Here is a 14372-nt window from a genome sequence, read left to right as displayed (position 1 = left end):
GATGACAGTCAGCACTGACAGTGCTGAGATGATGAACCTTTTGTCTGAATTGGGGTAAAACAGTTTTATATGCTCATTTCAAAATGGGATTGCTACCTCTTTTAGTATTTCTTGAAGAACAAGTGTTATAATCACTTACCCAGGATTCATGGTAATAAAAATTGCACAGAATGGTTTCAGTCGAACTTCTTTTCCTTCCAATAGAAATCTATGACAAATATTAGATTGGTTTTTTAAAAAAATGTATTACTGAAGTCAGAAAATTGATAGGATGATTGATAAAGTTACTATCACAGATGACAGCTAGAGTGCCGGCAGAGGAAAACTCATTCTGAATTGGACCGAGCATGTGTTAAGAGCTCAGGGTTGAGCCTACCAACTGGCAATAGCAATGGCGAAGAGGACCTTCTTCATCGCCTCTGTTGTATCTGCAGAAAACAGCAGCAGGAGTCTCTTTCATGTTTGCAATATAATGGAACCACCTTTGCCATTGGGGCCTGGTCACAAAAGCAAGCCGGGAAGGGCTGGGCGATGGGCTCTGCGGAAAGGTGAATGCCTCCCTCTGTGAGGGAATCTTCCCAGACCTGCTTAAAGAAGCGGCTATTAAACTGCTTCTTAGAAAGCCATCTTTGGACCAAGGCAATATGGTCCACTATGGCCCAGTCTCAAATCTTCCATTCTTGGGCAAAGTGATTGAGTGGGTAGTTGCTGAACAACTCCAGGCACACCTGGAGAATGTGGACTATTTGGATCCCTTCCAGTCGGGATGCAGGCCTCATCATGGGACTGAAACTGCCTTGGTTGTGCTGGTTGATGATCTCTGGCAGGCTAGGGAGAGAGGTGAGAGCTGTTTCCTGGTGTGGCTGGATTGACTATGACACCATTGACTATGACATCCTTCTGGGCTGTCTAGAGGAGTTGGGAGCTGGGGGCATTGTTGTGCAGCGGTTCTGCTTTCTCCTGGGCCATGTTCAGAAAGTGGTGTTGGGGGATGAATGTTCAGACCCCGAGGCTCTCATTTGTAGGGTGCCTCAGGGCTCTGTCCTCTCCCCAGTGCTTTTCAACATCTATATGAAGCCGCTGGGAGAGATCATCAGGGGGGTTGGGTTGGGTGTTCACCAGTATGCAGATGATATGCAGCTCTACTTCTCCTTCAAATTGGAACCAGTGATGGTAGTGAAGGTCCTGTGTGAGTGTCTGGAGGCAGTTGGAGGATGGATAGCGGCTAACAGATTGAGGTTGAATCCTGACAAGACAGAAGTACTGTTTTGCGGGGACAGGGGATGGGCAGGTGTGGAGGGCTCCCTGGTCCTGAATGGGGTAACTGGAAGACATTCTGTACTAGGAAACTCATCCACATTTGGAGACAGGATTTATAAAGGCTTCTTCTACTTCCATGGCTTGTTTTCATTACCAAAAATATTAAAATTGGGGCAAAGTTACATGCATTTGCATGTAGTTAGTAGTTTGGACGTAAAGTATTACTACTTGCAAAAGATATACCTGACAGCGCAACTATCTTTAGCTGCCTTGATTGCCTGAATCTGTGATGCAATTGCTGAAAGGACTTCTACATCAATCCTGTTGAATTCATCAAAGCAACACCATGCTCCAGACTGAACTAATCCACATAATAATTTCCCCATAACCTTTAAAAAAATGGAGAGATTTTCATTAGGTGCTAAGTTACCAAGATGATGACTTATTTACCCTTCAGTTATTGAATGCCTTCTGTACAAATGTCTCAAAGCGATTTACAATAAAAACAGCTAGAAAACACAAAAAAACAGTTGCTATATGGAACAAAAATGACTTCAAGAGTTTCTGGAAAGAGCAGATAGTGACCACCTGCTGTATCTTAACAGGAATGCTGTTCCACATGAAGAGGAATGCTACTTATGAAAGTCAAGCAAATGAACTAAATTTATTCAAAAATACTAGGCAGAAGAAAGATGTTTTCTCAGGTGATGCAGTTCATTTATCAACAGGAAAATCTCACTGGTTATATATATAGATATATATAGATATATAATTGTTTATGTAACTAAATTTCAAAACACAAAATTAATCTCAGATTGAATTGACATTCAGTTTTAAGCATCTACATTACAAATATTCATCATTTAAAATTCCAAAAACAATTTATACAGATGTTTCATGTTACTTTTTAGCAGGGGAGATATGATTTCAGACTGCAGTGCGACATAATAATTTATTAGGTAAAAGTTTTCTAAGGTCAGAGGAAAGCTGCTGAACACTACCAAAATATCAGGGATGCAGGGTCCCCAGCAAAACAGTGACAAATTGTTGCTTTAGTTGCACCAGCATAAGTCAATTATTGCAATACTACAAGGAAAAGAACACCCATAAGATTGGGTTTCCCAACATGATCAAAAGGCACTATTGATATTGTTAGCAAACTTTTTTAAAGAAGAAATTTAGTGTTCTAAATTCTATATTAAATAAAATTGTCTACTGTACCTTATCATCCAAACCTTCAGAACAGTTAAAGACAAGACACAGTTTTCCCAAGGCCTAATGAAAAAAAGCAGTTTTCAGAGCAGAAGCAATTATATTTGTTTACTCAGATAAATGAGTAATTTAACAACTGTTAAATATACAAAAATCTCAAATACCTTCAGTTTAGTTTTGCCATTTACATTTTGATATTTTACACTTTACAAATACTGTGGAAAAAGCTGTGTTTCTGAATTTAAAAGTCAAGCACAATTTTGGAGAAGTTAAACTCTGTCATAAGAGGAAAATCACAGAAATCAGAAGCAATAGAAGACACAAGGGAGTGGGCGAACTTTTTTCTTTTTTATGTACCCCAACAGAGGAAAAGAGATGAAGAGACTGAAAAGGTATGAAAGGGAACCAAAGAAAAACAGTAAAGGAAGAGTAGAAAAAGAAACAGGAACTTAGCTGAGTCAAAAAAACAGTGAGAGCCGGGGGAAATCAAACCGCTCCATCAAGGCAGGAAGAGAATCAGCCTACCTCCCACAATTCTTTGCTCCTGTCTGAATTTCATGCAAGAGGAAGTACCCAATCTGAAGACTTCATCATCCACCATAATAAATTGGACCTTTGCCACTGTCAAGAAGCCCAGCACAACCCAAAATGCAGTTCTTGTTGAATTCAGAAGTTACTGTGAATCCTAGGATCCTATCACCCCTCAAAGGATGCCATCACGGCTGTTTCTGAACAAGAGATTATCAGGTTATACACCACATGTCCCTAAGATTCCAAGGAACAAGAGGTAAAATTCTTGACGCCTCAGGCAAAATAAGCCAAATTAAATATCAAGCAATGTGACCAAATAGACCCCAGACACTGGTTTTTAGAACCAAGGTGTTACCCAAATAAGCACACCAAATTGAGTAATATGTATTTTTAAAAATAATAATCAAAATAGCAGCATAGCATGAAAACCCATTAGCAAATAGGAATAAAAAGGTTCTAACATTTGGGAATCCAAAAGGACACTGAAAATTATAAAGCTATCTAACCCAGCCAACATTACCAAAACTCCTTGAGGAGAAGAGCTTGTGACTATACAGCTATAAAATGTTTTGCTAATTATCAGACTGGCTACTTTTATTAGAAAAAGTGTGTGAGCAGAAGTTGATGGGGATTGGTAAGATCACATTGTACCTGAAACTAAGACCCACAACTCTGTCTTCCCAGATGCAACTGCAGAAACATAAATCTATTATGACATATCTGGAAAATACTATGTGTATAAAAGACAGTACCTATTGATATCAAATGGATAGCACTTACTTTTGAAAGATCTTTGACAGTCTCTGTTTTTCCTGTACCAGCTGGACCAGAAAGACAGCCTCCTAAATTCAACTGAAGAGCTCCAGTAACGGTTAGCCAACATCGATCTGTGAGAGGAGTAATAACCAATCTCGGAGAGCAGCCCAGATATTCAAAACCATATTCAAAAGAGGCATAACCTTGGATAACCTTACAGGGGTTGACATCGTGCCATTCATAACGCAACTGCCTGAAATAAAATAATTTGTGTAACAGTTTTGTCAACAACGTAGTTCTTTTTATCAAAATTATATATGCATATAAATTGGTAACATAGTATGTATAGATTTTTCAATGTTAATAACATTCAGTGGTCAAAATTCCATTAAGAGCACAGTTCTGTCATAAGGTTAAGAAAATGGAACATCTACAAGCAAGGATTTGATTTAGGAACATAAAAGTGAATCTGCTCAGGCATGAGAACACTCTGAAGTGAGGCCTATTCAGCACCTCAAGACAGGGAGAAATATACGTGCAGGACCTAACACTACAAATCTGAGATTGCACTTTTTTATTTATAGTATAGTGTTTTTTAAAACCAGATAATATATAACTAACGTGTTATCTATTTTGAGTATTGCAATATCCTTTCATCTTATCCCAAAATCCAAAAATAGAGCCCAGAATAGTTATATTGATATACCTTGTCCATGCAAAATCTTCAGCGCTACAAATATCATTATCTATCAGTACAGACATTACATCCCTACAGTGAATGGACAAAGTAACCAGTGCCTCCAATGTGCTTTGCTTGTGGTAGGGAAGTATATCTGATGCTATCTCTGCTAGCTGCTCTATAAGGCTGATAAGATCATCGCGGCCTTCTTTCAACTCCATTTTTGCATGGGAACTCGACAAGCTCATTTCACACGCACGAGAAAACATTATTTGACTCTAGAAATGAAAATATTTATTAGCAGCGAAAATTATGATTTGCTTACTTGCATTAAAATTAAATATTGCACAACATTTTAACTTATATTTTTAATGTTTTTTTATTTTTTATCATTATTATCATTGAAAAACTTTGCTCTCTCCCCCTTCTCTCCTATTTCTCACAGCATCAGGGAGATTTGGGAATTCTGAATGAGCAGGCTTTGAGAGAACCCAAAACTAAACCACAATCCAAAATCATGATCCAAAAACTAAACCAGATCATCCAAAATTAGAACAAAACCTTGCAACCATTTCAATAATGATAGAGATATTTATTATCAGCTAAACACAAAATATTGTGTTGTTTTTCAGGGACACCCTGAACATTCTGTATAAATCATCTATCCCAAATTAGAAACATACATTTTTCAATGGTTCATAAAATGTTATTAGAATTCCCCCCCTAGTTGTCACTATAAGGAAAGACACCGTACAATCCCATTTAGCTTGCTATATTCTACTAATTATTGCCAAATTCATTCATTTCCCATTTATAGGGAAAATATGCTTTCTTTTGATTCCAGTCCTACTGGTACAGAATAAAGAATGTAAGCACTAAACTATGTAAAGCCACATCCCTTAGCACCAAAATCCATCTCATCAGAAATAACAGTAAACCTTGTGATTTGCTCTATCACCTACAGAAACTCAAAAGCAAGATAGGTTTATCGTGTATACACATAAATAAACTTGTGTGTGCTACTACAGAACATTTTAAATACAGAATCTTCCAAATATGTTAAGTGACATAGTAAAGTTTTGAATGCGTCTTGTAGTGTGCTTACCACAAGTAGTATCACCTGCCCTGGGTGAGTGAAAAACCATTCTTTAAATTCCATTTGATTCCATTCTGCGATTCCAACTGCTATAAATCTTAAAGTACATTATATAGTTACAATAAATTAATACATCTGTAGTAAATTCACTAGGCTGTTTTCTAGCATATTATACAGGAATGTAAGTGAGAATGGAACTAGACTTTGCAAGAGACATAAAGCTGCCATTTCTCCACTCTGCCTTATTATGTAACCTCTCCTTAGGATGTGGGGGAGGCGTGACATTGTTTCCTGTCTTTCTGGGTTAGGGAAGGAAGTTGTAACAGGCAAGGAACCCTTCCCCACCTTGATCAGCGCCAATCGGGGGTGGGGGGGAATGACAAATATACTGAAAGCCACCTCAAGAACTTCAGTTAGTAGGTGGGATATGAAAACTTATAAATATAGATTGATACAACATGTAGTACTGTGTGATGCCCTAAGCCTGCCAAGCAACAGAAAATAGTGTGAGAAGGGTGTGCAGCAATGTACAATGCAATGGCATCATTGTGTTAAACTACAAATTATAAGGAGGTGAGGAAAAGAGCCATGAAGGCATGACAATTTGTTGTCTCTTGTAGTGTCTAGTTACATCTTCATTTAAAAACATCGTAACTTTACAAAATTGCAAAGAATAGTAATCATGAGTTCAAGCTTTGTTTTATATCATTACACTTGTGCCTATATAAAACATGGCTCAAAATCAATAGAGAAACCAGTCATTCCAGAATTGCGAATAAAGGATAATTTATTTGGACCCTATGGCAATACAGTAAACCAGTAAATATCTAAATAGGGTACTCTCTCAAGATCGTCCTAAAACTGCCATAGCTGTCTTCAGTTTTGGTATGCTGACAGAATGTTTTAGGTTTCTTCATGTTACAACTGAACGCTTCTAGTTTGCCACAAAGCTGGGGATGGGGGTGTCAGGGCTTTGCCTTCAGAAGTTTCTATAATAGCTTGATTCTGTAGCAGCAATCACTTAAAGTTATGGTAACATTTATCTCATATACTGGCAGTATTTCACTAACTACAACATTTTGATTTGTTTGTTTGTGGACTACTTGAGGACTTGGATTCAGCTTCCACTCTCTGTGCTGTAATGACTTTTTGCTTAACCCAGTCTGCCTGGGCATTGTTGTTCCTTTCACTGACTCCTGATGTTTCTCCATAAGTACAGTGGCTTCCTGCTGGGAAGTCATGGACCTTGTTTTGCCATGATGAATGTATGCACCTTGGCTATTCCACTGTCTGTTTTAACACCATAAACCAAAGAGGCATAATCTCTGCAAACTGTTGAATCACCAACAGATTAGCTCATAGATGATTGATTAGTTTATGTGTCTCGGTGGTGGAACCAACACCTTGTACCACTTGGCCCTTGCCCAGCCTGTCAGGCTGGCATCCAAAGTGATCACAGTCCTGTCAAAAACTCGTCCCCAAATGCTGGGGCACAATTCTTGTTGGTTCAGATGGTTTCCATGTCATGAGACAAAGGTTCTTGAGAGCAGAAGAAGGCAAGGCCTACAAGACCTACATAACCATCCAAAACTAAGCCTGCTAACTGGGCCAGTTTCCTTTAGGTTTGTGTCTGGATAAGCTGGAGGCCCTGGTATGGAAGGAGCACAAGGTTAAGATGTGGAAACTGTGCTTGGAGCGAGGCTACAGTGACAGCCTGAAGTTCTTGGAGATGTTACCTGGGATCAGGCTCAAACCCTCCGGCAAAGGGAGTTTCCGGTGTCTTGTGCTGTTGGACCCAGTGGAGAAATGGTGTGGTGAAGCGGACAGAGGATCAGACAGAGAGACCTGGCTTCAAATCCCCAGTCAGCTATGAGGTCCCTCTCACATGGCTGCAGTGCTCTGTTTTTAATGTTTGATGCTTTATTATGTTTTATATATTCTGTAAGCTGCCCAGAGTGGCTGGGGAAACCTAGCCAGATGGGCAGGGTATAAATAATAAAATTGTTGTTGTTGTTGTTGTTAACACAAACTGCTGAATCATTGTGACTCATCTACAGGATGACTCATTCTCTCTATAAATTTGTATCCTGTTCGCAGGCAGGCCCAGTGTAGTGTCTGTGCTGTTGTTGTAATAAGGTGCTGTGAATGTAAAGTTAAGGCAGACAGAGTGGCTCCAGGACTCCAGTTTATCAGTAATTAGGACTATGCCTCTGTGAAGAGTTAGATAGCTGCTATGAGCACTCTGTGTGTGCTCTTTGACTATGCTGTTTATGAACAACTTTATTTTCTCAAGTAAATGTTTTATTCTGTTTATAAGGAAGACTCTGCTTGATTAATTTACCGCTGCGCAGCAGTCTAATGATCAGGGTAGAAATCAGGGTTTCCCAAACCTGGGTCTCCGGCAGTTTTTTTGGACTACAACTCCCATCATCCCTAGGCTAGCCAGGACCAGTGGTTAGAGATGATGGGAGTTGTAGTCCAAAAACTGCTGGTGACCCAAGTTTGGGAAACCCCTGCAGGAGATTCCCACACCTTACCAGACACCACTGGTTTGCTTCAAAGGAAGCAAAAGCTAAGAATCAGTCTCTCTGTTCCCCGAGCCTGAGATGAAACACTTGATCAGTAAGAAGTAATCAATATGGTTAGGAACTGGAATCTGTACCAGGTTTCAGTCCAAAATAGGCAAACATCAATCTGCCACCATAAGAACTAACAATTTTGCTTTCACTCATGGATAGAATTACACATGTGACCTTTTGGGTTTACCACATAATAAGCCTCCATCATTTACTACAAAGGGAATGTGTTTAGAAGGGCTAGGAAATACTGCTGCTCTGCCAACACCCTACTGCCAGTATATTGAAAAGAATTGTGTTAGAACTAAGCAGGCCATGACAGCAGCAACTTTCAAACCTAATTAAAAACCTAAATGCACAATAAGAAAAAGGATGAAGTTACTTGCCTTTTATTGTAATAAATAATTTTACAAAATTATGTAACTTCTCTAACACAGATACTTACCTTCTTACCATATCATACATGGTATTTTCAACATTTCCTAGCCACAGTTCAGCAGGACCTCTAATACGAACATTCCTATGAGACAGTATTTGAAATTTCAGCACTTAATAAAAACACATCGTTAATGTCTTTTTTTCAACTCTTTCCCCACTCTGCCCTTAAGGGTTTTGATTTTTTAAACTCAACCTTTTGTTTAAAAGGGAGCCAGTAGCAGTCAGGATAGAGCCTCCTTCCAAACACCTGCATCATTGGTGCTTACAGTGCAGGCTGGTGCATTAGATTTATTAGGACACAGACCTGCAAAGGAGATGTGCAAGCAAAAATATAAAACCCCAAAATCTCAGTCACACTCCCCCCCCCGCACCTCCACCCCCTTACATTCTTCTGTTTGAACCAAGAGAGACTCATTTCTGTCCACCTTCTGTTTGCTGGCCAATCAGCACTCTGCACCAGCTAGACATTTATAACAGATCACTCAGATCATCTAACTAGTCATATACTTATGAATAAACAATCTCAAAAAAGCCTACTACAACAAATTGCCTGAAATTGTATGAGTGGTATCCAACTAACTTGTCTTGTAAGTGCAAGGATTTCCAATTATGCAGTGGATCGTTTCCTCCTCTCCTTGCCCCACGTGTGCCCTCTGCCCTCCCAACATCTGTGCCAGCAGGTTGGGGGAACACTCAGAACAGATTTAGGAGGCACATGGCTGGGAGTTCTGGTGTGTAAGTGGAAATCTTTGCAGGGATGGAACAAGTTATATGGATTATAGAGTTATGGCTGATACCTTAAAATTAAAAATAACTGTATACCGTACTTTGGTACTAGAAGAATTTCCCCTTCAGCAGATCCGATCATTAAAACCACTGGAGGCCTCTGTTCTTGTGGGCGTATATATAACTTCCTTATATTTGCAAAACATTTCACAAGATGAGGCTGCAGCAAATATGTTAAGCAAAATACAATAATAAATACTAAGCCTATAATCATGTGTAAAAACATTTAAAAGTATGATGTATGTGATATTAAATATTACCTGCACAACATCATGGTTTTTGCTGTCAGCTAATATTTCGATAAGTTCAGCATTGCTGAGAAAATAAAATCTTGGAAAAACCGTACGTTTAACTTCAAGATAGTCCTGTCCCCAAAATTAAAAATGAGACAAAATTTGACTTAAAATTATAAAGTGAAAATGAAACTATAAAACAGCATCTTACACTTTTCATCGTCTAGGAGCGTGCTCCTCATTTATGTCAGTTTCCTCATTCCCTCCCTCTAATTTGTTATTTGCCATATGTTCTTTCGGATTTTGTTGAAACAGATGTGAAAAGAATATCAATATCATACAGTACATGGTGCCAGTCTGAGGCTGTGGGACTGAATGAAGAACTAGCCTTAGTCTACCCCATTAAGAGGATTTGACCTGGCATGTGTGACAGAGACCTGGTTGGATGAGGCAGATGGGCCTGTCCTTGCCGCTGCTTGCCCACCAGGTTTCTCTTACGCACAGCAACCCAGGTCATGTGGGCGGGGAGGGGGGGGTTGCAGTGATTTTTAGGAAGTCATTAGTCTGCACCAGGCATCCTATTGGGAAGACCCAGTTCTCTGAGTGCATGTTCTGGAAGTTGGGCAATAGGGGCAGTACAGGATTCCTTTTGGTGTACCGACCTCCCCGCTGCACCAAGGATTCCCTGCCCGAGCTGCTTCAGGTCGTGGCGGATATGCTCCTGGAGACACCTAACTTGGTTGTCCTGGGGGATTTTAACATCCATGCCGACACAACCTTACAAGGGGCCGCTCGGGACTTCGTGGAAAGCATGGCCTCCATGGGGCTGTCCCTGAATAAGTTTGGCCCAACTCATAGCCGCGGACATGCCTTAGACTTGGTGTTTACCTCTACGGATGTTGGTGATCTGACATTAACTAAAAGTGAAACAAAAGAAGTGCCATGGTCAGATCACTTCCTGGTGCAACTGGACTTCTCCGCAACCCTTCCCCTCTGCAGGGAGGTGGGACCAATTTGGATGGTCCGCCCCCGCCACTTAATGGATCCAATTGGCTTCCAGAGAGTGGTAGGGGATGTTTTATCCCAAGTTGATGGCCTTTCAGCTGATTCTCTGGTGCCCCGCTGGAATGCGGAGTTAACCAGGGCTATTGACTGTCTGGCTCCGAAGCGCCCTCTCCGATTGCATGGAGCCCGGACAGCCCTGTGGTTTTCCCCGGAGCTGAGGGTGAGGAAACAATCGTTGAGACGGCTAGACCGCCGGTGGCGGAAAACTCATTCTGAATCAGACCGGAGACGGGCTAGAGCTCAACGTCAAGCCTACCAAGTGGCAATGGCGATGGCGGAGAGGGCCTTCTTCACTGCCTCCATTGCATCTGCAGAAAACAGCAGCAGGAGACTTTTTCAGGTGGTTCGCAATCTATCAGAACCACCTGCACTACCGGGGCCTGGTAGGGACCCCAAGATCTCCTGCAATGCTTTTGCAAAGTTTTTTGCAGATAAAGTCGCTCAGATTCAGAAGGAGGTAGACTCCACCGTGGGAGCAGGGCTGGGGCGGGAGAGTGCTAGAGTCCTGTCTAGTCAAATTGCGTGGGGTCAATTCCAATCTGTTACCTCCGAGGATGTGGACAGGCTGCTTGGACGAGTGAAACCGACCACCTGTCTCCTTGATCCTTGCCCATCCTGGCTGATAAAAGCGAGCCGGGAAGGGCTGAGCGATGGGCTCTGCGGGGTGGTGAATGCTTCCCTCGGTGAGGGAGCCTTCCCAGACCCGCTGAAAGAGGCGGTCATTAAACCGCTTCTTAAAAAAACATCTTTAGATCCAGCCAATTTGGCCAACTATCGCCCAGTCTCAAATTTACCATTCTTGGGCAAGGTGATTGAGCGGGTGGTTGCCAAACAACTCCAAGCACGCCTGGAGGATGCGGACCATTTGGATCCCTTCCAATCGGGATTCAGGCCTCACCATGGGACTGAAACTGCCTTTGTCGCGCTGGTTGATGATCTCCGGCAGGCTAGGGACAAAGGTGAGAGCTGTTTCCTAGTTCTGCTGGATCTCTCAGCGGCCTTTGACACCATTGACCATAACATCCTTCTGGACCGTCTAGAGGGGCTGGGAGCTGGGGGCACTGTTATATGGTGGTTCCGCTCCTTTCTCCTGGGCCGTGTCCAGAAAGTGGTGGTGGGGGATGAGTGTTCAGACCCCTGGGCTCTCACTTGTGGGGTGCCTCAGGGTTCCGTCCTCTCCCCCATGCTTTTTAATATCTATATGAAGCCGCTGGGAGAGATCATCAGGAGATTTGGGCTGGGTGTTCATCAGTATGCAGATGACACCCTGCTCTACCTCTCCTTTAAATCAGAACCAGTGAAGGCAGTGAAGGTCCTGTGTGAGTGCCTGGAGGCTGTTGGAGGATGGATGGCGGCTAACAGATTGAGGTTGAATTCTGACAAGACAGAAATACTGTTTTTGGGAGACAGGGGGTGAGCGGGTGTGGGGGATTCCCTGGTCCTGAATGGGGTAACTGTGCCCCTGAAGGACCAGGTGCGCAACCTGGGAGTCATTTTGGACTCACAGCTGTCCATGGAGGCACAGGTTAATTCTGTATCCAGGGCAGCTGTCTACCAACTCCACCTGGTACGCAGGCTAAGACCCTACCTGCCCGCGGACTGTCTTGCCAGAGTGGTGCATGCTCTAGTTATCTCCCGCTTGGACTACTGCAACGTGCTCTATGTAGGGCTACCTTTGAAGGTGACCCGGAAACTGCAATTAATCCAGAATGCGGCAGCTAGACTGGTGACTGGGAGTGGCCGCCAGGACCACATAACACCAGTTCTGAGAGATCTGCATTGGCTCCCAGTATGTTTCCGAGCACAATTCAAAGTGTTGGTGCTGACCTTTAAAGCCCTAAACGGCCTCAGTCCTGTATACCTGAAGGAGCGTCTCCACCCCCATCGTTCAGCCCGGACACTGAGATCCAGCGCCAAGGGCCTTCTGGCGGTTCCCTCATTGCGAGAAGTAAGGTTACAGGGAACCAGGCAGAGGGCCTTCTCGGTAGTGGCGCCTGCCCTGTGGAACGCCCTCCCAGCAGATGTCAAAGCAATAAACAACTATTTTACTTTTAAAAGACAACTGAAGGCAGCCCTCTTTAGGGAAGTTTTTAATGTTTGATGCTGTACTGCTTTTAATATTCAGTTGGAAGTCGCCCAGAGTGGCTGGGGAAACCCAGCCAGATGGGCGGGGTATAAATAATAATAATAATAATAATAATAATAATAATAATAATAATAATAATAATAATTAGAAATCAGAGGTTTATTCATGCAACTATATGCATGCTCTGGCAATTTTGTGAGGTTCATTGAGAGCCTACTCACACAACTGAGACTATGGCAGCTGCCAGCAAAGCATTACCTGCATTATCTCCCAATCTTAATTTCACAATTCAGCATAAACGTGTCACTGGCTGGTGAGTGGAGGGTTCAATCCTAACAGGCCTAGGGTGATGGTTCCCCACAGGAACATGAAGCATCACCCAGCAGGATGGCATTCTTGTTCAATCCTGCTGGCTACAATGTGCTATCACGCAACCGCTTCCCTTTGTCTTTAACTACATAGCTCATCTCCCCTATCTGTTCCTGAAGGGAAATAAAACTAACTTCCCCACAGCAGAAGTCCTGGAACTCTTTACTTCAACAGACATCTCACCCCTTTTGTTTTTGAGAGGGAGGAATCAAATGCAGTTAATCTCTTCACTGACAACATTTGAAGGACTGTCCTTCAAACTCCTGATCTTAGTGCAAACATTCTGGTGGCCCAAATAACAACAGCCCATACCTCACTTGAAACAGGTCTTTTGGGGGTTGCTTCCACTGCAATTAAAAAACTTAGTATTGTTTACCTCGAGAGCCTTCTGTATTTTCTCTAAGTGTGCATTGTTGGTTTGCAGAGTTTCAAAAACTCCTGCTGTTGTAGTTGCCCTAAGAGCATTTGGATTATCTTCTGTACGTTTCATGAGATCTTTCCACTTGCTATCAACTTGAGAGAAAAGATTTGATTCTTCTGGAAGCTGTCTGTTTTTAAAAAACAAATATTCTTAAAGCATAAAATGTAGAACAATGAATTTGTCTTCATGGAACAGTTACACTATTCCTATAGTCTGTATTTAAAGCACACATTTACAGTAACACTGAATTAACAGTGTGTCCCACAGGACAAAGGAGGACTTTTGGAGCAAGGGCTGGATGGGGCAAAGACAAGCACCTGGGCAGAGAGGAAGAGGCCAGGGAACTCAGAAAAAAGGGAAGCCAGGATGATGCAACAAGGTAGATGAATAAAGGAAGATGGGAGCATTGGGGGAGAACTGCAGAATAAAAGGTGGGTTGTTTGGGGGCCTTTTAGGAATTAATAAACACTAGGAAAGGTACTCTCACATTAAACATACAGAGACAAACAAAACTCACAAAGAAAAGGAAACCAAAGTCCACAGACAGACAAGAAGTAGAAGCCAACTATAAGCTAAGCTGTCTAGATTCACCTCATACGAAGGAATGGAATGAACTGAGTGAGGATGGGAAGTACATACACACTCAACTCTCAACATTTTCTAACTTGGACACTAGGTGGTGATATTACCCATGTGATAGCCTTCCGCCCATAGTAAATCATGGTTTGTTTGGGAGTGAGCCTGAGTTCAAAGCTAATAATACTGTAAGCCAAATCATGTCTTAACTCTGGGTAGCACAGCAGCAGCAGCAAGATCAGGGGAGAACCCGAGTAGCAACCATTTTTGCTCTCAGTACCTACACCA

The 14372-nt window shown here is 42.1% G+C and overlaps 1 protein-coding gene and 1 long non-coding RNA gene across 10 annotated transcripts in view; one reads left to right on the top strand and one right to left on the bottom strand.

The window, feature by feature from the left end:
- DNAH14 (dynein axonemal heavy chain 14) overlaps nt 1-14372 on the bottom strand; it is a 149195-nt gene that overhangs the window by 98012 nt on the left and 36811 nt on the right. For 8 of the 9 annotated variants that reach the window (XR_014218161.1, XR_014218162.1, XM_082217167.1 and 5 more), the window contains exons 24-33: nt 13464-13635; nt 9595-9699; nt 9376-9494; nt 8556-8630; nt 5544-5631; nt 4466-4716; nt 3784-4012; nt 2482-2535; nt 1504-1649; nt 140-208 (exon numbers count right to left, since the gene is read on the bottom strand). Coding sequence is in view for 7 of the 9 variants with exons in the window: in XM_082217167.1 (XP_082073293.1) it covers nt 140-208; nt 1504-1649; nt 2482-2535; nt 3784-4012; nt 4466-4716; nt 5544-5631; nt 8556-8630; nt 9376-9494; nt 9595-9699; nt 13464-13635 (1308 nt within the window). In the remaining 2 variants the exon portion in view is untranslated. The remainder of the gene's footprint in view (nt 1-139; nt 209-1503; nt 1650-2481; nt 2536-3783; nt 4013-4465; nt 4717-5543; nt 5632-8555; nt 8631-9375; nt 9495-9594; nt 9700-13463; nt 13636-14372) is intronic. The other variant, XM_082217171.1, reaches the window with a different exon arrangement.
- Nucleotides 786-4035, top strand: LOC309529699. Its single transcript, XR_014218333.1, has 2 exons — nt 786-1189; nt 3825-4035. It is a non-coding gene; the product is annotated as an uncharacterized lncRNA (long non-coding RNA).

Source organism: Podarcis vaucheri (assembly GCF_965113315.1).
Source record: "Podarcis vaucheri genome assembly, chromosome: 3".
NCBI lineage: Eukaryota > Metazoa > Chordata > Lepidosauria > Squamata > Lacertidae > Podarcis > Podarcis vaucheri.
The sequence above is the reverse complement of the archived record's forward strand: the minus strand, read 5'-3'. Positions and strand labels throughout refer to the sequence as shown.